The sequence below is a fragment of the Dendropsophus ebraccatus genome, chromosome 1 (assembly GCF_027789765.1).
Source record: "Dendropsophus ebraccatus isolate aDenEbr1 chromosome 1, aDenEbr1.pat, whole genome shotgun sequence".
NCBI classification, from domain to species: domain Eukaryota; kingdom Metazoa; phylum Chordata; class Amphibia; order Anura; family Hylidae; genus Dendropsophus; species Dendropsophus ebraccatus.
In genome coordinates, this window is record NC_091454.1 from 140,697,077 (window position 1) to 140,723,514 (window position 26,438).

The 26,438-nt window shown below is 39.7% G+C and overlaps 1 protein-coding gene across 3 annotated transcripts in view; it reads right to left on the reverse strand.

The window, feature by feature from the left end:
* The window catches only part of SCAPER (S-phase cyclin A associated protein in the ER), a 209,141-nt gene that overhangs the window by 126,538 nt on the left and 56,165 nt on the right, over nt 1-26,438 (reverse strand). For 2 of the 3 annotated variants that reach the window (XM_069980219.1, XM_069980234.1), the window contains exons 9-19: nt 25,566-25,778; nt 22,727-22,888; nt 21,781-21,856; nt 21,126-21,243; nt 19,654-19,765; nt 18,833-18,973; nt 17,078-17,233; nt 16,813-16,955; nt 14,312-14,393; nt 12,173-12,325; nt 11,119-11,226 (exon numbers count right to left, since the gene is read on the reverse strand). In XM_069980219.1, the coding sequence (XP_069836320.1) occupies nt 11,119-11,226; nt 12,173-12,325; nt 14,312-14,393; nt 16,813-16,955; nt 17,078-17,233; nt 18,833-18,973; nt 19,654-19,765; nt 21,126-21,243; nt 21,781-21,856; nt 22,727-22,888; nt 25,566-25,778 (1,464 nt within the window). The remainder of the gene's footprint in view (nt 1-11,118; nt 11,227-12,172; nt 12,326-14,311; nt 14,394-16,812; nt 16,956-17,077; nt 17,234-18,832; nt 18,974-19,653; nt 19,766-21,125; nt 21,244-21,780; nt 21,857-22,726; nt 22,889-25,565; nt 25,779-26,438) is intronic. The other variant, XM_069980225.1, reaches the window with a different exon arrangement.

Consider the following 26,438-nt stretch of genomic DNA (forward strand, 5'->3'; position numbering starts at 1 on the left):
AAAAAAAAAAAAGACGACTGTGAGACTTTAAAGTTTGTAGTCCTCCTTTGGGTCACTTTTTATTAATTTTCATGTTCAAGTTAATGAGTCTATAGCATAAGTCTCCAAACTGGCAGCCCTCCAGCTGTTGCAAAACCCCAATTCCCATCATACCCGGACAGCTAAAGTTTTGGATTTGACTGTCCAGGCCTGATGGGAAATGTAGTATTGCAACAGCTGGAGGGCTGCAGTTTGGAGACCCATGGTCTATAGGGTTAGCTTGAGGATGGAATGAAGGAGAAATACCTTATATTTATTAGCAGCAAGTTTGTTCAGATGTATAGATACAGACAGCTACAATATACAGTCATAGAGTGCACAATTTCTCATATAATTCTAGAAGATAGTTGGTTGGCAACTGACGCTAGTTCTGACCATACAGTTTGGAATCTTTGTTGGACCACCAGGTAATTTGTCACATATCAGTATTTCTGGACAATCTGGTCCCATAATAAATGGCTTTTCCTGTATAAACCTCTTTGTTTAAATAAAAGGGAACACGGGCTATACATTTACGATGCCTGAGGATTCTCTCATGTTCAAGAAATTCTTACAAAGCCTGCTTTACAAATACCATGAAGATTACTTTCAGTGAAAGTCCAGAGGTTAAAGACTAGAAAAGCTTGCCCACCCACATGACCAATGTTACCTCTTAGGCATGAATACAAAATATGTCAAGTGCATGAGGCCAGTACAATACATAAGTCAAGTGAGTGAGGTCAGAGAGGCAGCTGTGGCGAGTTCACAGGAGAGGTGTTTATTATCAAGAAGGCCACTTGCATGTGAGGTCACCAGAGAGGGATATATTACACACTCCACACGCCGCTTGGCATCTAATAACCCTAAGTACTTACATTCACTGATTGAGAATGAAACAAACAATAGGCAAACACCACTATTTAAGTTTTGGCTTAAAATAGTGCAACAGTAAATTCATTCTATGGTGAACGACGTACCAGCAGTGTCTATTTCCTACATTCACTATTAGCAGTGTCTCTTATCAAGTCTAATACTTTTTTGTTTTACTTTATTTAACAATTGGCACATATGTTAGGGCCCTTGTACATGGGACGATTATCGTGCGAAAAACCGTTAATCGACCTGTGTAATTGCAGGCAAAAATCGAAAAATCGTTCGCATGTCGTTGATTTAGATCTGAACCTAAAATTATTGTTACTCGTTCACTAATCGTTCACTGTTCAACTTCCGCACTTTTTCACTAATCGTTCAGTGTAATAGCACATTGCCCATTGTTTTCCTGATATCAGAAAGAATAATAGTTAAACGGATAAATCGTATCTAATGACTATCGTTCTGTGTAATATGGCGAACAATAAACAAGGTTAACAAAGTTAACGATAAACAATCTTGATTGCGATCGTTTATCGTTAATCGTTAAAAATCGCTCCGTGTAATAGGACCTTTACTGTTAACCCATAAGATAAAATAACTACAAAATAAAATGATATGTAAAGTTAGCAATGGCAATGAGACCAAGTTGCCTAAGGCAACCCAAAGCTTTAGAAAGTCATGAGATCATGAGACCTCTGTTTTGTGGCTTAGATGTGGCACAAACCAGTTTATGGGTGCGTTCACATGTACAGGACCACAACACCAAGAGAAAAACAGGGGTATCCGATATCAAGGAGCACTCCAGAGAAAAAATATTTGAATAGTGCAAAAATATTTATTAGAAATACATAGAAAATTAACATGTACTGACACAAAGGCGGGCAGAGGAATAACACATCCCTACACATTAAAAACAATTAAAATTCCCAAAGGAAAAAACACACATGGTGGGACCCACACGGTATGGGGTACCCCCAGGGTAAAGCCACGGTCCTATGTTATATCTCAACTAACCCTCATAGGTAGAACACAATGCATATACACCCTAGTAATGAAGAAAGATAAGTACAAAAAATATATATATAAATGAGTGTATGTGACTGTGTATGTGTCAAATAAATGGTGATAGGAGAAAATATTCTAATGAACAATGAAAAGTGTCAAACGAAAATTGAAAACCATCCAAAGAACATCACCAAATGGAGAGGGAGAGGAGCGATCCGTGGCTACCCATGATGCCCCTACACGTTACGTTCCACCGGAGTCTCTCCCTGACGGAGTTCCGGTGGAACGTAACGCATAGGGGCATCATGGGTAGCCACGGATCGCTCCTCTCCCTCTCCATTTGGTGATGTTCTTTGGATGGTTTTCAATTTTCGTTTGACACTTTTCATTGTTCATTAGAATATTTTCTCCTATCACCATTTATTTGACACATACACAGTCACATACACTCATTTATATATATATTTTTTGTACTTATCTTTCTTCATTACTAGGGTGTATATGCATTGTGTTCTACCTATGAGGGTCAGTTGAGCTATAACATAGGACCGTGGCTTTACCCTGGGGGTACCCCATACCGTGTGGGTCCCACCATGTGTGTTTTTTCCTTTGGGAATTTTAATTGTTTTTAATGTGTAGGGATGTGTTATTCCTCTGCCCGCCTTTGTGTCAGTACATGTTAATTTTCTATGTATTTCTAATAAATATTTTTGCACTATTTAACTATTTTTTCTCTGGAGTGCTCCTTGATATCGCATACCCCTGTTTTTCTCTTGGTGTTGTGTATCTGTTTAGGTATGTGAGGTAGCACCCGTGAATTTATTACTTTTGGGTAGTGCATGCCCCAATTTTGTCTATAATCACATGTACAGGACCAGGACATGCAGATATCAACATAACTAAATAACTGAACACAGCATCAAATCTGATGCAGATGCTGTACGTGTGAACGCAACAAATCTGACAACAGATTATCTGCCAAAGATTTAAAGCCAAACCCAGGAACAGACTATCATCAGAGATCAGATCATAAAGGAAAGACTGGATTTCTCCTCTTTTCAAATCCACTCCTGGGTTTGGCTTCAAATCTTTGGCAGATAATCTGTTGTCAGATCTGTTGGTGTAATAGGGCCTAGATAGGATGCAAAGAAAAACGTGGTGACTAATCGGGGTCCAGAACAAAGTGAGGTATTCAATGGTGAGTTACAGTATCCCAGACTGAAATTTACAAACTTGGTACTTTATTTAGAACACGGGAGCCAAAAGTTATTCAAGAGTTAAACCCAAAGGTTGCCTGTATGTGGTCACTAGATACAGAGTACACTGTACAATGCTGGCATGATGAATTCAACCTGGCTGAAAGGTAAATGATATGGCTGGATATGTTCTCATCAACATACTCATCTATTAGCAATGCAGCAAATGAACAGAGAGTAGAGAAGTGCTAGCATTGTACTTGAGTTTTTCCAACAAACTTTGTGGCTTTGCACCTGAAAACTTTATCTAGAGCATAAACAAACACAGCTCACAGTTTTGGTGCACATTTCATGGAAACCCTTTCACTTAATTCACTACGAGGAATAGTTTTTAATAGTTTTTAATAAAGGGATTGCTAATTTTTTATTCTACATAACAGACTTATCTGTGAATTGTCTAATAGTCCATCACAATACTGGATCACTGCTTTTATATTATAGCTGGGGCTATAAGAGAAGTCACATCTCCAGCAATTGATCTAAAAGTCCAACATGCAATAGCTTTTTTTCAGATTTCCCCAAAGCGTAATGATTAAATAAAGCCACATTTTTAATGTCTTAACATATATCACATTTTAGCTTTTTTTAATACAATACTTAGAAAAGTGAATTGGATATCAAAGTATAAAATGAAATCATCTGTTGAAGTTTTATTATTGAAGGAAGATAAATGACACTACTTTGGAAGATGTCGCCCTTGTTAACCAAATACAATTGTGGCAGCTGCCACACAGACACAATTAGAAGAGGAAACCATCAGGCATGCATAACACAAAATTATTTGCAGAATATTGTGTAGATGCCCATGTGGAGTCAAAACAGTTGTAAGCTCAGATAAAGGATGTGCACCTACCCTGTTATGGAGTCAAATACAGTTGCAATATTTTGAGGGCACAGATATAAATACAATTATAAACATGGCAAAAATATGCAAACATTATGGTAAATAAAGAAATATTATATACATACAACCATAGGCTGGGTTCACACTATGTATATTTCAGTCAGTATTGTGGTCCTCATATTGCAACCAAAACCAGGAGTGGATTAAAAACACAGAAAGGATCTGTCCACTCAATGTTGAAACTGAGTGGATGGCCGCCATAAAACGGTAAATAACTGCCATTATTGCAATACAACAGCCGTTGTTTTAAAATAACAGCACATATTTGCCATTAAATGGCGGCCATCCACTCAATTACAACATTATGTGAACAGAGCCTTTCTGTGTTTTCAATCCACTCCTTGTTTTGGTTGCTATACAGCCTCAAGCATACAGCCTCAAATATACGTAGTGTGAACATAGCCTTAAAGTGTAACTACCATTTTAAAAACTTCTGACGTGTCATAGCAAGATGTCAGAAGTGTATATAGGCCGGGGTCTGGCGGCTGAGAACCCCACCGAAAGCTAAAATGGGCTGCCGCGCACGCTCTGCTACAGGGAGCTTAATTTAGTAGACCGCTCGTATTATCACTCTATGGAATTCAGCTCCCTGTAGCAGAGATGAAGGGGCAGAGCCTGCGCTCCCGTGTGGCAGCCCCTTCTTTCTAGCTGTCGGCAGGGTTCTCAGCAGCCGGACCCCGACCGATACACTTCTGAGATGTCGCTGCAACAATGGTAGTTACACTTTAAAGACCATGGCCCGTTATAACAGTGAGATACACACACCCTGCGTGTTACGCTGCTACTTTGCAGCTTCATCAGGAGTAAGTTTACCACACTGTTATACTAATATTGATACGGATATGCACAAGTTTATATTTGCTCTGGCTCCCTCTTTTGGTACATTGTTCAATATATAGAGCATTTGCAGCACCCCTGGTTTATTCTGTGGTGGTGTCCACCTTTTCTGTAAATATAAACAGTTGTAACCTGTCAAGGCACAGACTCCACAAGACAAGACTAAAAGCCCTATTCCACCAGACGATTATCGTTCGCATAATTGTTAATAATCTCAAACGACCGCTATTGCGAAAGACCTGAAAACGTTCACTCATTTCCATGGAACGATAATCGTTACTTATGATCGTATTTGCGATCATTTTTTCTTCGCTATTGCGTTCGTATCTAGTGCGAACAACGTCTTATTCAATGCGAACGATTTGTGAACGTTTTGCGAACGAGGAACGATAAAAATAGGTCCAGGTCTTATAAAGTGATCGACTATTTCTCGTTTGGTCGTTAATCGTTAACTGCATTTCAACCGAACAATTATCGTTTAGATTCAAACGATTTAACGATAATCTGAACGATAATCGTCCGGTGGAATAGGGCCCTAAAGGTGTCTGGAACCAAGACGTTAGCATCAGATTCTGTACTGCTACTTGAGAAGAAGGGCCTCTGTGACTCACACCTTCCCAGCACATCCCATAGATGATTTATTGGATTGAGAAATTTGGAAACAAAGTCAACACCTTGAATTCTTTGTCAAGTCCCTAAGGCCACTAATATTTGGGTATACTGTCTAGGTAGGTGGTTTGTCTTAGGTAACATCTACATGAATGTTACGACCCATGGTTTCCCAGCAGAACACCAATGAGAAAATAAAAAAAAGCTGTTTCAAGGTTATTGCCTCTTGCCAGTATAGGGCAGGGCTCTGACTGGCTACTGCTCTGTACTGACAAGGGGCAATAACCCCGTAACAGCTGTCTGAAGATGGGTATTCTTTACTTTTAGAGAGATTTATTTTTTTTTGGCTTGGCATATATCCCTAGTCAATGTTCAGAGTTTCCACACATCTTTTTGACGCTCTGCTCAAGAAAAACTAGTATCCTTTTAGTCAAACAGGCTTGTTCATAGTAATAGGGAGGAGGTTTGGTCATTATTTAGTTGAAAACATTATAATGCAGTCCCCCATGAAACCATAAAAACGTGGGGGCTTTTCCAGCTATGACACCCAACTTGACTCATGGCAAACAAAGCTCAACTCAGGTAAAGATATAATCAAAGAGTCTTATATACAAGTGATAAATATATGTAAGTGTTGACAGAATCTGAGCTATACCATGTTGTAATAACACCAGCTGTATAACGAAGCTGTTAATTAATTATTAATTATCAGACATTTCAGAACGCAGAGGCTGACCGCAATATTCCCTGGTGGGATTACTGTTGTATGCAGTGAAATATCTCTCTTCTCCCCGATCACAATCTCAGATACCCATACATATGTGCATCATTTTTAGTAGCTCTTTTTATACATACTATTATGACTGTTAATCCATTATAATACAAAGCTGGAAACTAAGCACTGAATGCGTCAACCCAAAATAACAAATGATGAAGATTATATAGCTTTTATATAGTAAAAGCTTATTTAGGGGCCTGTACAGTACACAAGTATAGATACAAAAAAAGACACAGCTCATCCTGGCACAGATAGGTAGCAATATAGTTGAAGTAATACATGTGCTGTAAAGGTATCTAGCACCAAAGCAAATATAGTACAGGTAGAAATCAGTATAGTACACATAGTACCAGTGGATACCAATACAGCATATGTACTATGAATGAGAGGGGTATGTGAATGTAGCACAGGAAAAGAGAAGTATACTAGAACTTTACAGTAAAGGTAGTATAGGCAAAAAGCAATACCATACACCTAAAAGATATAGGAAATCACAAAGCCTATGAAGCACTGGTAGATAGCAGTAAAAACATTAAGCACAGTGCTACTAGAGAGCCAGTCTGTGCATGGACTTCAGTAACAGATCCTGGTGATTGGTTCTACTTGCAATGAGTTGGCCCACAAACATTTTTCCAGTGAATGACCGTACTGGTTGACCCAAAACTGCAACAAATTGCATTTTCTCTAGATCAACTCTGTCTGTGGCACTCTAAGCTAAATGTTAATGTGAGCGACAATGACCAAGGGATAACTATCGTAAATATTGTAAGCTAAATATTCTCTGTAAAGACACTATGGGTCAGATGTCCACAATGGTTTCACCAGAAGAGGTAGCATGGCAGCACTGAAGCAGAGAGTTGTTTATTGAATGCTGGGAGGGCCTGGCTGCAGGGCTGGAGGCTTAGTAACTGGCTGCCTTAGCCCTTCTACCTGAGGGCTAGTCTTCAGCACTCTGCATGGTTCAGCATATTTTTAAGTTCATTTGGAAAAGACTTCCATTTTTCTATTTTCCAATTATCTTTTATAGCATGCGCTGCTGTTTAATCTTAAAATCATAAATGAAGTTTAAACCCCTACTGACATCTTAAATGTTTATATGGCAATTGGCTAAGATTATTTGTATGCTGGTGGGGAGGCTTCCGTACAATGACAGCAAACCAGACACAGTACATTCACCTACATGCTAACAAGAATATCAAATTAAATCGGGAGGATTATGAATTCCTATTTGGATTGAGGATTTTTATTTATACTTTAAAACGATTTAATTTAAACCCCTATTGTATGTAATGGTGTGACGATGAATAAGGTTACTAGTAGGGAACAGGTCGAACCTCCAAGATGCCTAGACTGAAGAGGTCGCAGAACCTTCTGCTTTCCCTCTGCTATCAACAAGGCATTGTGGCGCAAAATGCAACATAACCAGATCTCCAAGATCTCTATTTGCTGTCAGTAAAAGGAAATATTAATAACATTTAGAATGTACAGAGGATATGATACAGGCTGTGGTGGAACCAGCAGCTGCTCTGGAGAGGGACTGGTAACTATACACCTGTTATGTTCCCCATAGGTCTGGCAGCATGATATGATAAAATATCACTTTACATCAGACAACCCTTTTAAGTTTTCACCCATTTGACTATAAACTAAACTTTCAAACAAACTATAAACCTACAGATCTTTTAACAAATGCATTGGCACCTCTATCTGATTTCTTTTTCTCTGTTCCATTTGGGTAACAGTGTAAGGCTACGTTTTTGCAATCCGTTTTTTGAAGAAAAAAAAATGAAAAATGGATTGCTAAAAAGGGATGCAACTGTGTGCATCCGTTTTTCCATTGACTTACATTATTAAAAAAAACGGATCCAAATGGATCCGTTCTTTTTTTTACGGACACAAAACATGGTCGACCTCATATTTCTGTAACGGATCCGTTAAACGGATTGCAAAAACACAGTGAGAACCCAGCCTAATGGAAATGAACTGATATGTTAAAATCTTCATAGATTTCAATGGGTCTTTATTTGTAACAGTTTGTGTATGTGCCATCTGTTTCCCTTTTTTTAACAGAAAAAATGTGCAGGCCCAACTTACCACTGTACAATTACATCCAGTCACTGTTAGAATTACTGTAAAGATGGACAGGGCCCACAACTAGTAATGCTCAAATTATCATTACATCATAACATAACAAGATATTGGTTAACTTTTTTTTAACCCCTTTCCACATTTATTAACAGTCAAATGGCCTAGTCCCTGCACCATTAATTTACATGAATAGATGGCACTGCAACTATTCTATAAATGCATTTCACATGGACTAGAAAATTGGACTTAATCCCTGAATAGGTCAGTGGTGTGCCACAAGGGTCTGTTCTAGGTCCTATTCTTTTTAATATGAAGCGCTGCAGAATCTGTTGGTGCTATACAAATAAATAAATATTATTATTATTATTGTTAAGTGACAGGATAAGGTTTGGTAGGTAAGGTTTGTCTGTTTGCTAATGACACAAAAGTGTGCAATAGGGTTGATATTCCTGGTGGTGTCAGTAATATGAAAAATGATTTAGCTTTACTAGAATTGAAGTGAATGGAACTTCAGGTACATCCTCTTTAATCTGACCCAGGGATAGAACGGCGCCGTCATGTGGAAGCCGGTGCCGCGGTTCGTTTTTTGAACCGCGGCCCGTGTCCCGTGTATGGCGCCATTCTTTCCACGGGTCCCGTGCCGGAGCTGAAGCACTTCCCTTCTCTCTATGACGCGGCTTCATTAGAATCAATGGAGCCGCGTCACACAGGGGCGGGGGGTTTTCTCCCACTGGAGGTGGGCTGGCCTGCCTCCAGTGCTTCAGCTCCGGCCCGGGACCCTTGGATAGAACGGCGCTGTACATGGGAACCGGGCCGCGGTTAAGAAGATTAATGAGGATATACCTGATGAGGAAGTCCGGGCAAAATAATTTTAAGATATGTTATTGCCTAACAAAAGTTATAAAAACTACTAATAGACACTGATTATCAGCTGATTTTAGAAAAACAGTGTATCAGTTACACTACAGTCATGGCCAAAAGTTTTGAGAATGACACAAATATTATATTTTCACATGATCTGCTGCCCTCTGGTTTTTATGTGTGTTTGTCGGATGTTTTATCACATACAGAAATATGATTGCAATTATATTATAAGTAACAAAAGCTTATATTGACAGTTAGAATGAGTTAATGCAGCAAGTCAATATTTACAGTGTTGACCCTTCTTCTTCAGGACCTCTGCAATTCTCCCTGTCATGCTCTCAATAAACTTCTGGACCAAATCCTGACAGCAGTCCATTCTGGCACAATCAATGCTTGCATTTTGCCAGAATTTGTTGGTTTTTGTTTGTCCACCCGTCTCTTGATGACTGACCACAATTTCTCAAAAGGATAAAGATCTGGGGAGTTTCCAGGCCATGGACCCAAAATCTCTATGTTTTGTTCCCTGAGCCATTTAGTTATCACCTTTGCTTTATGGCAAGGTGCTCCATCATGCTGGAAAAGGCATTGTTGATCGCCAAACTGCTCATTCTTTATTCATGGCTGTGTTTTTAGGCAAGAGAGCCGATTCCCTTGGCTGAGAAGCAACCCCACACATGAATGGTTTCAGGATGCTTTACAGTTGGCATGAGACAAGACTGGTGGTAGCGCTCACCTCGTCTTCTCCGAATAAGCTGTTTTCCAGATGTCCCAAACAATCGCAAAAGGGGATTCATCAGAGAAAATCACTTTACCCCAGTCCTCAGCAGTCCACTCCCTGTACCTTTTGCAGAATATCAGTCTGTCCCTGATGTTTTTTCTGGAGAGAAGTGGCTTCTTAGCTGCCTTCCTCAAGACCAGGCCTTGCTTCAAGAGTCTCCGCCTCACAGTGCACAGTGCAGATGCACTCACACCTGCCTGCTGCCATTCTTGAGCAAGCTCTGCACTGCTGGTAGCCCGATCCCGCAGCTGAAACACTTTTAAGAGACGGTTGCTGGTCTTTCTTGGGCGCCCTGGAGCCTTTTTGGCAACAATGGAACCTCTCTCCTTGAAATTCTTGATGATGCGATAGATTGTTGACTGAGGTGCAATCTTTCTAGCTGCGATACTCTTCCCTGTTAGGCCATTTTTATGCAGCGCAATGATGACTGCACGTGTTTCTTTAGAGATAACCATGGTTAACAGAAGAGAAACAATGATGCCAAGCACCAGCCTCCTTTTAAAGTGTCCAGTGGTGTCATTCTTACTTAATCATGACAGATTGATCTCCAGCCCTGTCCTCATCAACACCCACACCTGTGTTAATGGAGCAATCACTGAAATTATGTTAGCTGGTCCTTTTAAGGCAGGGCTGCAATGATGTTAAAATGTGTTTTTTGGTATAAAGTTCATTTTCTAGGCAAATATTGACTTTGAAAGTAATTGCTGTTAAGCTGATCACTCTTTATAACATTCTGGAATATATGCAAATTGCCATTTTAAAAACTGAAGCAGTAGACTTTGTAAAAATTAATATTCATTTTCAAAACTTTTGGCCATGACTGTATGTTATGAAGTTTCTTTTCCCTGCCGATCCACTGTCTTTGTGTGTGGAGGAATGACACTCCCATCCATAGATGGTGGCCAGTGGAGGGGCATGTGACTATACTACGTCACCATGCCTCCTCCATTGCACCTGTGTTAGTTTTGCTACGGAGTCAGCAAAGTGACGTGTAAGTCACATGCTCCTCCAAAGGACACCATTTATGGATGTGAGCTCCAGTCCTTTGAAGCATTTTGAGACATGTAAGAAATCATTTTTATGCAATGACTGGCTGTTTTTTACTCACCACTTCTTCATCTGATAATTCCCGACCCTGGATGCTGCTGTTTTCTCGCACAGTCAACTGATGTTTTTTTCCTTTAATATGACTGAACAGATAAACCTCAGAAGAAATCTGCCAGAAATAGTCAAAAGACCATCAGTAAACATATCTTAACCCCTATATACTCTATTGAAACATTTATGTATTGTTAAAACGCACACAGGAGAAAGAAAAGCTAGAGGACAAGAAAAGTTAAAAGCAAAATTTAACAAAGAAAGCAGAAAATGAGTAAATCGACACTGCTGCGGAAAATCCTTGCTGCAGTGGCCATATGAATTTATGTGGTGTCAAACCTGTAGTAAAAAAATATCACTGGAGCAGAAGTGGAAGTGAATATTTTTTAATGTTAGCAATTTTTTTTTGCTGCAATACCATTTTATTTTTAGACAATGCTTTTATTGGTAAAAAAAAAAAACTGGTGTAAAGGCCCTATTTCACGGGCCGTTTAGAGGAGCAAACGAGCGCTCTCAGCGCTCGTTTGCTCCTCGTTCCCCGCTTGCTGCTGGTGCTATTCAACAGGTGAGTGCAGGAGGGGCGGCGGAGAGCTGCGGGGGGGGGGGGGGGGGGGGCTGCCCGGGTGATCGCTGATCGTCCGGGCAGCCCATAGGATATAGCAGCGTCTGATGCCTATGCTCCTATTCAACAGAGCGACGGCAGCAGATCGTTGCTGTATCAGTTGAAAAACAAGCGACTGCAACGATCAGCCAATATGAACGATGTCGGCTGATCGTTGCACTCTATTCCACGGGACGATTATTGTCTGTAGCGGACGATAATCGTTCCGTGGAATATGGCCTTTAAAGAAAAAAAAAAAGGGAAGAAAGTGGCTAGGTGTAAGAAACAATAAATACAAATTAGATTTATGAAAGGGTGTAAATATGCACCTGTTGTAAACTGTCCACAGTAACCAATCACAGCTCATCTTTCAGCTCTGGTAAAATATAAGCGGAGCTGTGATTGGTTGTTGTGGGCAGTTTACATCAGGTGTATATTTACACTCATGTAAGGTAAGACTTACCATGACTCCACAGAGTGTGCACTGCTTTTTCCGTTCATATGGGGTAAGTTTAGGTGCATAGTCTGTGCTTGCATGTCGTCCACTGCTCAGCTCTGCCGCTTTTTCTTTCCGCTGTTCAATCTGTTCCAGGTGTCTTCGAACACCCTCATCATGCTGAATTTCACAAACAAGAGCTATGAGCTTATGATAAAATATTATAAACCCCTGAGAATTAAAGGGGTTATTTAGGCTTAGAAAAAACATAGCCTCTTTTTTCCAGAAACAGCACCACTCTTGTCCTCAGTTTGGGTGTGGTTGTGAAAATCTGTTCCACTGAAGATAAAGGAACTGACTAGTAATACCAAACACAACCAGACAGGAATGGTGCTGTTTTTGTAGCTGCACTTTTTCTGATCCTGGATAACTCCCTTAGCTCCCTAAACATAAAATACAAAAGATTATGTATATATGTACCAGTTTAGAATCCCTATGGATAGCCTATTCTCTGCCATCAGGAAGGCAAACAACTAATATCAGAGAGAAACAGAATTGGGGCAAAAACCTATCCCTTGCATAAAAAAACATAATCATGGATGAATACAAGGTATAGAGTTGAATATTTTCTCAAAATCCTATTTATTTTAGTTATAACCACAACAACTCACTTGCCTGATCAGCTACTGTTGCCATTCCAATGCTCATCAGGTCCCCATGCATCCCCACTTCCTGACCTGACTCAGTGGAACATACAGTAACTGACTGAGGCAGGTCACAGCTTTTTCTGGAAGAAAGCGGCCATATTTTTCTAAGCATGGATAACCCCTTTAAAGCAGGTAACCAAACAGACCTAGGTGTCTAGTGAGATCCAATGTACAACCGCCTCCCTCATAAGATTTAACAGGGACGTATAATTATTAGCAAAGAAGCAGGTCACTTGTCTGTGGGGAACTACCCAGCACAGCACCAGCATGTTACTTTTATTTCAGTTATCTTTGCACTTCTCATTGATTCTTTGCCATTAAAAGGATAATAGGCCTAAAACTAAACATATTCACGTGTACTGCACCAGTTCAATGTTATCAGCCATTTTACACTGGAGATGGACTGAGTTTAATAGGATTACCGACAGGAAATGTACAAGAATATCTAGCCCCAGGGAATAAAATCATGTTTGTGCCAAAGATCAGATTTCGCTTTTTTTTCCCTTGTATTTTAACATATTACCATATTACATATAACAGTGCCTGGATGCTTACCATATAGTGGGTTTTAATGCACCAGTATGAAGAAGCACATATTTATTTTCTAGTTAAGAAAATCCATGCCTTTATCTAGATACTAAATATGTTCATATACATTTATGTTAACTCTAATTGTCATATACATTTATAATGGAAATCATCTATACATTAGAAATATATGGTGTGTTGTACATAAAACTACAAACTAAGTGAAGCAACATGTAATCACTATCCTCAACTAGTGAGATATATGTTTTCTGTATGCTCCCCCAGAATACATAGGGGCACTGAGCTTCCCAACAGACAGACTGCCTCCACAGGACTCCATGATATCCCGATGCCTCTAATCACAAACAGAATGCTCTTCCGATAGTATAAAGAGAGTTTGTAGCTGGGAAAAGCGAGTCGTATTAAAGAGGTCAGGCGGTAATCTGCAGTCTAACAATGCTAATTGACTCTAAAGCCAGGATGCGGTGAAGCAGTAACACAGGAGTCTGCTGGAGAGCGCTCTGCTCACAGACACACACAGATAACATCTAGAGAGGGAAAGACTGGCCCGAGGCACGGGAATCATTTGGGGCGGGGTGCTGACTGAAAGCTTCAAGTCTCTGAGGTGGTTTACCCAAATATACTAAATGACATGTCCTGTCCTCCCTTCACAAACTAGGTGGGCTAGATGCAGCTTATCGCTTCCCAATATCTTGCTCTCTAGGCTCTGAAATTAGGTAAGGGAATGCTTTGAATGGTTCCTCCTGCCACATAACATATACAAAAAAGAACCCCGGGCCTTAATTTCTGACTAAATAGAAAACATAGGTAGCTTAATTTAATTCCATCCAATCCTCCACATGAGGTCTAATTATTATTTTCTAACAAATGTGACTGAGACTACAGGTCCTCAGATTCCTTGAATACCAACCTTGAGCTGGATCTTCTTTTGCAGCTCCTCCATCGCCTCTTGCTGGGCTGCTGTCAGAGCGGCCAATCTTTCTTCCCTGTCCCTTTAATTAAGATGTGACACTGATAAGTGATTAATGGACAGAGAAAAACACAAGTGAGGATGAAGGTGATATAAGGAAGGACGGGACAGAACGTTGTGCAGTTCAGAGATTCGATTTACATTCTGGTTTATAAATTATAAGCTCCCAATGTAAGTTATGATATTTTAACGCCAGGTCATGTCAGCAATTAAGCTGATTGGCAAAATATGCTTGAATACCAAGCAGTACTATGGGTATAATGGCATGCTGGTACGATCAAATGTACACTGCACAAAGTCTATTAACTGCTAGATTTACATAATTCCTTCATAAGCAGGGATTGGGGGATCCATTTCTATTATATATGTGGCAACAGGGCTGGGGGTATATCACCTCAAAAGAAAATCTTGATGTTCTTAAGCTTATGAACTATTCTCAATTTTAATCTTGATTTGCTTGATTTATGGCTATTTAAAAACAACAACGGATAGAACGGTTTAGATGTAACGGTCACTATTTCTGGACACTGCATTTGATCGGTCGGCATCTGACTGTGAGTGTGAGAGAGGGGGGGGGGGAACATTCCCCTCTCACTGCTTACATTATGGGGACATCTTAGTCATACGGCACAGTTCCGAGAGAGAAGGCGCTATGTGCGTATCTATCCTGGCTGGTTCTCCTGGTCAGGGTCTGAATAATCAGATCTTGACTGTTCAAAACTTTGGATATGTCACCATGACAAAAGTTTTAAGAAAGGACAGTGCCAATTTAAAGAAACATAAAAAGATTCGGTAGCTGGTATTGAATGTATAAAAATTCCAAACCCACTGGATAGGGAAAAAGTAGGAGATTGCGGGGGGGGGGGGGGGTTTGGGGTTTGCGGGTCAAGCCCCTGAACCCCCTGCCGATCTTTCTGTCAGACCCTGGCCAGCTCTGTTATGAATACAGCCCCGGGTCGGCAATAGGGATAAGCGAACCGGCCGGTGTTCGGGTTCGTATGAACCTGAACTATCGGCTTCTGATTCCCACGTCTGCCCGCTCCGTAGAGAGGGTGGATACAGCCTGAGGACCGCCTGGAAAACTGTTTTCCAGGTGGTCCTCAAGGTTGTATCCACCCTCTCCACTGAGCGTGCAGACAGCCAGAATCAGAAGCCGATAGTTCAGATTCATACGAACTAGAACCTCGGCCGGTTTGCTCATCCTAGTCGGCACGTGACCTGCGACTCTATTCATTCCTATGGAGCATCGCAAAGAACTGAGTACGCCAGAAGAGCGTAGTACTCGGCTCTTTCGGACGTTCCATAGGAATAAATAGAGCCACAGGTCACGTGTCGACCTAGGGCTCTATTTCGGTCCGATACAGAGATTGCCGGGGTTCAGGGGTCGGACCCCCTGCGATCTCCTACTTTTCTCCTGTGGATGGGGGTAAAGTCAATTTTCCCCAGAATACCCCTTTATCAACATAGTTGAACCTTTCATTTAGTATTCCTTTAGGCCTACAACCACAATAAGATTGCAGTGGGTTTTTTTTCTATGCCCTGGTATGATTATTGAATGTGAAGCTTTATTATAGATGCATGGACACATGACATAACAACAGCGAGTGCTTTAAACAAAAGGGCTGTAATAGGTCCAGTAAATGATATGATGCCTTGATGGTTAAGATTTATTGCTTAATATCATAGGCATAACAAAACAAATTGTTTTTTTCCCTACAAAGAAAAAAAGTGATGTTCCTTGAACTAAACTGAAATGTCCACTTACTTGCTTTCAATCTAAACTTAAAAAATAAACAAAAACAACTATGTAAATGGTGCACATGCAAAAGTACAATGAGTACTACTTTAGTAATAAATCAATATAGCAGTCATCAGAAGCAGTTCAACAATTATTTCTCCAATTTATAAATTATCTACACTCCGCTCGCAAAAAGATTTATGGGTTTGCAAATCAGTGATGTAATTTTGTATTTATGGCTATAAGACGTCATATTTTCCATAAGAAGACTAAGCCTCATGCTGCCTAAACCTCAATCTCATGGTTTCTAAAGTTCTATTAGCAATCCGGATACCAAACTACTCCCCAAGCTCAGCTCAATACTTTACTACACTGTCACTTTCGTACTGAAATTTAATTGTTAGCAGATGTACATCGGGAGGCAAATGTGCAAGCATTTAAAGAATATGCGACATCATGATAGCAGAGCCTGGCTACTCAATTTCATACAGTAGGTTGGTCTCCTAGACTCTAAAAGACCTTTAGCTTTGTAAAACTAAATTTCAAACATTCTAAGTTCATCAGTTTTATTTAAAAATAATAATAAAATACTACAAACAATTATATGTCTGTGAGTGAGTAAGAGAGTGCAGAGATTTTGGTAGCAAATAAAAATCTAAGGGTAATGTTTAGGGTGAGACCTAGGTGAGAGTAGGTAACCTACCTAGCCCTTTCCCGAGCTGCATCTTCTCGCGCTCGCTCCTTTTCTTGCCTTTGCATTTCTATTCGAGCTTCTTGCTCTTTCCGCTTCATCATCAGCTCCTCAACACGAGCCTGGCGTTCTGCTTCCAGGACTCGCTTGCGTTCCTGAACATAAAAAACAGGAATTACATGGCAGCCAAAGGTCACAGTTTACTGTGCAGGACACTAGGTAGACAACTATAACCTATATTTTAAGAACAGTATGCTGTTCTTAAAATAATTTTTACCTGCACAGCTTCATCACGAGCTTGTTTCTCTTCCTGTCTACGCTGCCGTTCTTCCTGCAGCTCATTGAGCCTTTGCTCATATTCCTTTAGCTTAGCTAAGACATCATGGCGCTTGTTCTGAGCTTCCAAGGTATTGATAAATGCAATTTCATTTACCTGTAAAAAGAACACAAAGAAAAGAAAAAAAACCTTGAAAGGTAACCATATTGCTAGGACGAGCCATACCTCAACTGATAAAGAGAATGTATTTTTGGTGTTGCATTGCACAACCTTCTAAATTTACATTGCACAGCGGTGCTCCTACGCAGCGTGGCTGTACAGGGGGTTGCAGCCAGCCCAATTCCTTTGACACTAATGCTGCATCCCCTTCATTCTCACAATCAGTAGGAGAGATATAAGCCCTTTTTGGAAGATAGTCAGTGGTTTTAATAACTATATAAGACACTACCTTTGGACACCTGCTATGTATTTATTTAGTAAACACGGCTTTCTAGATAAAATTTACAACTATTTAACTGCAATGACTGCAAATCACGTTTTTTGCTATGCCCTATAAAATACATACATTACATGGTGTATGTGTAAAAATCACCAACAATACTGTATATATTTGTATATGTTTGCAAACATTTTAAACTTATGAATAGAAGAAAGGGATCCACGGCAAATCCAATCCCATAAAACTATACCCTTTATTTAAAGTCCACAGATAAAATTCATTCCATAGGTACAAAATGCAACATGTTTCGACGTCTCACATGTCTTAATCAACTGCAGTGATTAAGACGTGTGAGAAGTTGAAACATGTTGCATAGGGTATATTTTTATGGGATTGAATTTGCCGTGGATCCCTTTCTTCTATTCATGCTTTGCAACTACTCCAGCATGTCCCTGGATACCAGTGGCACCGCCCGAACTCCAAGCATTGGATAGGGGTAGGTTCATACTAATATTTTGGTATTTACCAGATTGCAGCGTTTTTTTTACTCTTTTCTAGTATTTTAGCCTTATACTTGCTTTAAAAAAAAACAAAAACTGGAAGGACTGTAAAGAGGAAGTTGCCCTGAGGCATCTCTTCTTTGTGGTACAGATTAGTGTGGCGAACAGACATTTTCTACACTACAAAAAATATTGCCCATTTACAGAACACAAAATATATGTGCCATATATATATAAGTGCCATACTTGTGGCAAGGTTTGTTGCATTCAAGCATATAAGGACACCAAGGGATACATTATAATATGTTTTATATTGATCTCTTGGCACACTGGTATTGGACAGGTGTGAACCTAACCTAAACTCCCAAAGAAAAAGATTATTACAAAACTCTCATACAACTACTCAGCAGCTTACCTGTATTAAATATTTTGAATATAAGGCAAACAAGGGACAACAAAAATCAAACTTATTTCTTATAAGAACAAATAAAGAATGATAAATGCTGCTCTATCAGGACTCCTTTGCTAGGACTGAGGTGGAGATACTAAGTTTAGGGATATACTAAATATCTGAAGTAAAGGGCCCACAGTTGGTGTTTATAAAAGTAAAAGGATCTGACAAAAACATATCTATGGTGCAATATTGTCATAAAGATCTTGTGTTCCCCCTTATATACAGAACTGTTCCTATCCATTGTAAGTATGAAGTTTATGGGTATTCCAGATATACACAAATTCTGTATGATGGCATTGTCTCTGATAGATGATAAAATGTTGTAATAATTGTACTTTGGCTACTTCTACCAAATGGCATACCTTGGCTTCCTCCTCCTGAGCCTTCTTCACAATGGCTTGCAACTGAACTTCCCGCTTAAATTCGGCATGAAGCAACTTCTCATCCATCATTTTGCGTCTCTGCTCTAGTAACTCCTCCTTCCACTTTCGCACATCTTTTTCCTATGACACAAAAATCTGCGTTAGAAAGAAAAATTAACCTGCTACTGTAAATTAAGCAACAAGCAAAGAATAAAACCGAGAGGCCAGACATTCTTGTCCTTCACTATTCCTGTGGGATATGTCTATGAAGAAAACTAATCAAGGCAAACAGACTTTGATGACTGGTGCTCAGTAGGGTGCATGATCTACAATGTGGTCACACTAAGTGGTAACACTGTGTAATATAGCTCACAGTCCTACAAGTAAGTAAGTAAACACACACACACACACCTACCTACCTATTCCTCATGGACATTAAAAAGTTAATCAGCTGTGGAAAACAGGACAAACACTATGAGAGATTGTATCCCAGTTCACATCTAAGGCCTGTTACACACTAGAGTATCTGTAACCGTGCACAATAGGTCTGCATGAATGATTATATTGTATCAGTGTATTCACACTGAGCAAATTTGTCAGAATTCCGCGGCGGAATCTCACCTACCTCAGTGTCAAACTATGACATGTCAATTCTTGAAATGGAGAGCGGAGGCGCACGAGCCCTCCCATTTCGACCCAGTTTGACACTGAGGCAGGCAGGCCGCAGTGAAGAGGTCCACCACGGAATTCCGACGAATTTGCTTAGTGTGAACATACCCTTATGGTCAATTCTGTAAAAAAACAAAACAAATTATACCCACCCTTTCTAGAAGTTTCTGAAGCTTAAGAGCTTTCTCTTCTCGCAACTTCTCTCTCAGCTGTTGTGCTTTTAGCTGCTTCTCTTCATGCTTCTTCTTGGATTCTGCAATTGTTCTGCAAAGGAGAACACAACAGTGATCTATATCCTGATCACTACATTCCTGTTGGTTATTAGGGGAATTAGTGGATTTCACTAATTGAGAAAGAAGGCAATGTAACCAGATAGAGATGCTAAACTGCTGCAAAACTCAGCATGTAGTCATGTCTCAAGCAGATATATAAATGATTACAGGTGTGTTTAGACAAGAGGGCGTAAAAATGCTTCCCTTGCTGCCCTTTAAAAAGACTCTCAGAGGCTACTTTTGGGTAAGAGCCTCTTGGTGAGCAATCACTGACTGATAGACATGACTCTACGACACCCTCGAAAAAAAAAATTGCCCAGTTGTCAGACTTTGAGAGGGGGTGCCTCATTGGACCAAGAGAGGCAGGATGGCCATTTTCACAAACTTCCAGCTATCTAGGCCATTCTAATCAAGCTGTTAAAAGATGTTGGAGCAGTGGTTATGTGAGGATATGCACATATGGGCAAACAGGTTTCAGGCGGCTAAGACAGACCACTAGTAGAGAGGATCGTTCTAACATTCATGAGCAGTATAGTCAACAAAGAACTTTCTTTATAAATACAGTGGTGCCTTGGATTACGAGCATAATTCGTTCCAGGACTGTGCTTGTAATCCAAATCCACTCTCAAACCAAAGCAAAACTTCCCATAAGAAATCATTGAAATGCAGACAATTGGTTCCACACTCCAAAAATAATATATTTTTTATTCTGAATAACATGTTAAACAAATGAAACACAGATTTAGAAACAGCTGAATATGTGATATTATATGCTACTGTAGAGAATAGCAATCAGCATGTGGTGTATAATGTATAGTAAGGGCATAAATTTAAAAAAACTGCAGCAATTTGTAGATACAGGATGGAACTGCAGATCGCCATAATGGCGAGGATGGGAAACACAAGGGCTGACAGAGACTTTAGGGAGTATGAAGGAATGAGCAGGGCACATGTGGGCACTCTTTAGCAGCAATCTCTGTCCAGGGAGAGAGGGTACAGCTATGAAGAGATTACCTCCACAGCCCTGTCCTTTGATGCAAGCCCCAGCCTGAAGTGGATCTGCTATGATTTGGAAGGTGAGGGAGACTTCCTGGGTCTGAGTACAGTGCTGTAGACCCCAGTATGCAAACCATGGCGCTCCCCCACTCGCGCTCCCATCCATTACAGGGAGCTCTTAAACCAAAGCAATGCTCTTAAACCAAGTGACAATATTGAAAAACTGTGAGCTCTTAAATCAAAATGCTCTTAATCCATATTACTCTCAAACCAAGGTACAACTGTAGTTGTTCTCTACTTTCTGTCAGTCTAATATAAAAAAACAACTTGTGTAGGTGTTTGTATAGAAAGCTGACCTTTTTCTGGATGGTGAAGACAGTTTTTCATGCATATGGATTCCATGACCTGGGGGCCTGGAGGGTTCCTCTTCTACCATGTCACCCCAGGATGTGTTCTGTCTCCAAGACTCTCGTGCTGCATAGAAAAGACATAAAGCTTACATATCAGGATTCAGATTTTATATTATCATAAAAATGTTCCAATTCAGTCTCCTGCACCCAGTACAGGCCTGCAAAATGTGGTTTGTGGGCAACATTTTTCTCAAATGCACCAGTGGGGTGGCTTTTTTAATGCTCTGACCCCAGTTAATAATGACATTTACATTCCATTTACTATGAATTCTTGAAAAACATTCTTGGACTGTTGGGAGAGACCCATGCATTTTATACTGATGCCCGAACCCACCACAAGAGAAGTATCAAATGTATGGGGACCTTAACTGCACAAAAAGAAACTACTTTAACTTGATTATCTTTTGCATCATATTTATACATTATAATCAGGACAAGACAAAACAATGGATTTAACATCGATAGGGAACAAAATGTTCATTCTTCATCCACAATTTGTGTTCCTGTCTAGAGAATTCTTGGACCACTGAATTTCAAAAATACAAAAGATGTCTCTAAGAAACAAGGCGATTCTATACAATTTTTCTTTTATTTTACATACCTTCATAATCTGCTAAAACCTCATTCCAATCCATAGACATACCACTGAATGACATACTCCCACTGCCCATACTAGCCTAAAAGAAGTAAGAAATGTACAGGATGAACATAATCAGATGAAACACATAACCGGGCTATAACAGATAATCTGAATCTACTTCCAAAAACTGTTGGATCATGACAGACATGGACTTTAATAAAGGGACATGAGGTTCATTCCTGAGTTCCAACTATTTTAACAAGAATAGTATTGAGTTATTGTTGCAGTAAACAAAATCGGAAACAAATATTTCCCAATAACCAGTTTCACAAACTCTAGCAGCAACAACTCTATCAAAACAATGTCTATAATGTGCTATTAGTATTTTACACTGTTAAGAGTATGTTCACACTAAGTAAAACAGGAAGAATTCTGCGGCAGAGCTCCGCCTGTCTCAGTGTCTCAATGGGATGCCTCATGCGCCTCCGCTCAAATAATTAACATGTCAATTCTATAAGTGGAGTGGGCCACAGCAGAGGCACACAAAGAATCCCATTAAGACAATGAGGGAGGTGAAGTTTTGCCGTAGAATTCCCCCTTTTTTGCTCAGTGTGAACATTCCCTTATGTTGAATATATACTCTTATATAAATTGGCTAATAAGCAGGACTGGAACAGTCCAATCTGGAGAAAATGTGGACTGCCTGTATTCTGCTTGTAGAGTAACAGCCATGAAATGAATGAAGTCTGTATTAGTTTACACTCTCTCAGAAAGGTCTTGAAGGTGTTGATGATCTATAAAATGAACATTCTTTTTATGACAAATAATTGAATTTTTTAGTAAACAATTTAACTTTATGTGCGAGATCACATGACCAATTTGAAACCACAGCAAAATGGTATGAGAGCGAGAGAAAGAACAAAAAAGCAGACGGAGGATGTTTTATAAGACACAAAGCACAACGCACCGAGAAATCGCTTTCATTGTCTATTTCAATGTCATTTTCTTCTGCCTCAATTTCTCTGGTTAGTTGCTCCTCTTCTGCTATAGCACTGGCTATGGCCTCTTCATTGGCTTTCTCCAAACGGTCAGCAAGTTCTTCTTTTTTTGCAAGAACCTCTGCCATTGACTGTGAGCAAAAAATAATAGCACAAACAGTGAAATAACTCAGGACCATCGTAAAGAAATAAGAAAGAAATGTTATATGTAGGCATGTAAGAAACACAACAATGATGCGTCCTTAGGAAACATCTGCAAGCAATGACTTGGCCTCACTCATTTCTAATAAAAGAACTATGGCAGTGCCAGAATATGAATTCCATCACGATCACTACTGATGATGCCTTAAAAAAGTTGTCCCATCTTCCTTTTTTCAGCTTGGCCCGCAATGTCTGTTTCTCACTTCCTGATTTGGGGCAGGGGGCTGCAGAGAAAGCGGGGATGGGACCCAGTGGTGCCGAGCTGAATAAGCACTGTTGTGTCTCCCTCTCACATTACATATGTCTCCAGGGACAATCCAAGCCCTGGAGACTTGTGAAATATCTGAGGGAGACATAAAACAAGTGAAAATACTTACCAGGTCCCAATCACCAGTCCAGTCACTGCCCAGACATACTAGGCAACAGCTATCAAAATGACAGCAAGTATGGGCCCAAACTTAAAAACAAAGAAATTTTGCTAATGCAATGCATTTGCAAAATTGCTTTCTTCTTTATTTCTCAAGTGATGGGAATACTCCTTTGATTCCCATAATCTTCCTGTGATCAAGCTGAAACAAAGATTTCTTCCAGCATTGGTAGAGGTGACCTCTCTCTCTTCATACACTGTTTATAGCTGTACCATCATCAACAATACTAGAAGCCAAGGCACCAAAGGGGATAGAATCTTCAGTATCATGTTCCATGTTTATAAAATTTGTTTGCATTATTTTATTTCAGAAAAGACAAAAATCACAATACAACCACCACTCGGTTATCTATGTTTTGGTGATGTGTTATCTATAGTGACTTCACATCGCCACATCATCTAATGGCTCTTGCACTGTCCACCCACAGTAGCCATTAGGTGCTCACATTTATACTGTAATGAGAGTTCTGATAACGGTTATATGAGATACAGCACAAAATGTGTGCAAATATTCATATGCCTACAAGCACACTTCTACAGCACATGCAGGGGCATAATGGTTACAGCCACACATGCTATATGAAAGTCATGCAGTTGCTGTGCTATACAATAGGCTAGTAGCCTAATAATACACACAAAGACAGCACAGCCATGGTTGATTTATGCTTCCTTACAAAGCCTCTATTTTTCCAATGCATTTTTGTACAATTATTAAAAAGTTGGAAATTTCTCAATTATTTGTGTGTGATTACAATAGTGTTAATGTGAACCTGCCACTTATAAAAAAAACAGATGTCAAAGGTTTTGGTCATTTGAGGTCTGGGTGTTCAGATTGATCACTGAAACCTGCCAAGAGAATGTGTGCCTGAGAGCGGTCAACTTTTGAACACCCAGACCGATAGAGACATTTTAAAAGTGACAGTAGCCATTTAAATTAAAACATTGGATATGGAGATTACTTTTACAGCTTTATAACACATAAACATGCATCAGAATGCCACAGCCGTAATTCACATTGGCTACACATAAAAATACACACAATGCTAACTTAAGAGACCCTGTCATCATTTTCATGCTGGCTGAGCCCCGCATCATGAAGGTGGTTCCCAGTGGCTTCTCCTTGCCCCGTCAGGGTGGAGTAATAGATTTATCCCTGTTTGGGTATAGAGAGATCTATAAATCTAGGCTTATGGGGCAGGGAGAAGCCACTGGGACTGCCCTAATGGCTCATACTTCAGGCATCATGTAAGTAATGACAGGTTCGTTTCGAAAAATTTAATACAGTATATACCAGTACATGCCCTCAATAAGGTGAAAGGAAGAATGATGCCCTATTAATACACAGTCATTAAAACCAACATTGCCATGAAGAGTGACCTAACAAATATCAGATTAATTTATGATTATAAATATACTGCTCAGAAAACTGCAGCACATGCATTTGCATAAAGTACAAAAAAAGGAAGAGCAAAAATTTGCACACAAGTAACACAATGTAGCAAAAACAAGGAAGGTTATTAGGTTCGTCTTTAACCTTTCTTTTTTTTAACATCTAACTACAATGAGAAGGAGAATTTACCTGTTCTGAACAAGTACACCATGAGAAGAAACATTTTGACAGATAAGAAAAAGACAATGTTAGGTCATGTAAGCTAGTCAGAAATCACCGATCATCCAGTCTTGGGTGAGGAACACATCCATTATATTCACCATCCTACACCAGTCAAACTATCTTTCATTTACTGAAAAGTCAAACTCACAAATCAGCCCGCAGTCCAATCATAACAATCTCCGCGAAAGACGCTCAGGATTTTAGACACACGTACAGGACAAGCTATATGCCATTGGTGGGACTTATTGGCACTACTTTCCTCTACAACCTGAGGAGGTCCCAATAAGTTATACTTGTATTATACGTTAAATCAGTCATTTCTTATGGCGATTTATGCCTAGAAACAATGGATCAGAGATGGAGCCATAAAATAAAGCTTCTCTCCTGTAGTAGTATAAAAATCCTGCATCCTCTTTAGTAATATATTAGATTGGCAGACCACTTAGCATTTTTGCTTTCTCAGTCCACAGTCGCACCTCATCATTCATTTTTCCCTCTGATAAGACTTTCATTCAATGCATCATTGAAAACATGGGGTCTCCTGTAACTGAAAAAAAAGTTTCCTTACCAATTTTCCAGCACTCACGTTTGAAAGTTCCAGATCACTACTGCTCCTCCCTCCCCCTGCAGGGTCAATGGCGCAAGTGATCTCAGACTTTCGCAGCTTTGACAATGGGTCCAGAAATACAACAGGGATGTCTAGACAAGGAAGGGATGGGGGCGTCTGTGGTGAGAAGGTTCTTGTGCTCTTTAACTCCTCTAATGTCTTGTGGACTGTAAACTAAAAAGAAAATGAGAGTATAAAGTCAACACTGTTACTAAGTTATTACAATTTTATATCCAACATGCCAAATGTTATGTTATCCCTGTTTTTCCATAAACTCTTTTAAAAGTCTGTCTTGGAGAGAAGAGGATCTTCTTATTGCACACTAACAAAACATCCCAAAAGTTGAAAACATTCTTTTCATGGTAATTCATTGTCCCAATTCTCTTACAACAATAAGTAACACAAACATGTATGATCATAAGCACAGGTATTTAGTAAGTAATAAAAAATACCAACCTACAAGCCTAACTAATAGCACAATTAAAAAAGTTTGTACTACCATATTTTAAAAAGTAATAATACATACACAAGTAAGTTAAACCCCAGAGGGAAAAAAGTGCATTCCCTTGTGCTCAGTGTCACAAACTGCTCATACTAAAAGTTTGCTCTGAGGATATAGGGATCTATCTACTCCTGCCCTTGACAAAACCAAACACTGACAGAGGTGGCAGCACGGAGCAGAGTGTCAGATTGGAAAGAAATACTCACCTTTCTTTACACAGCAGCTGATAATTACTGGAAGAACGGATTTTTTTTAATGGAGGTAAGTTACAAATTTACATAGCTTTCTGGCACCAGTTCATTTAACCCCTTAAGGTCAAAGCCAATTTTCGT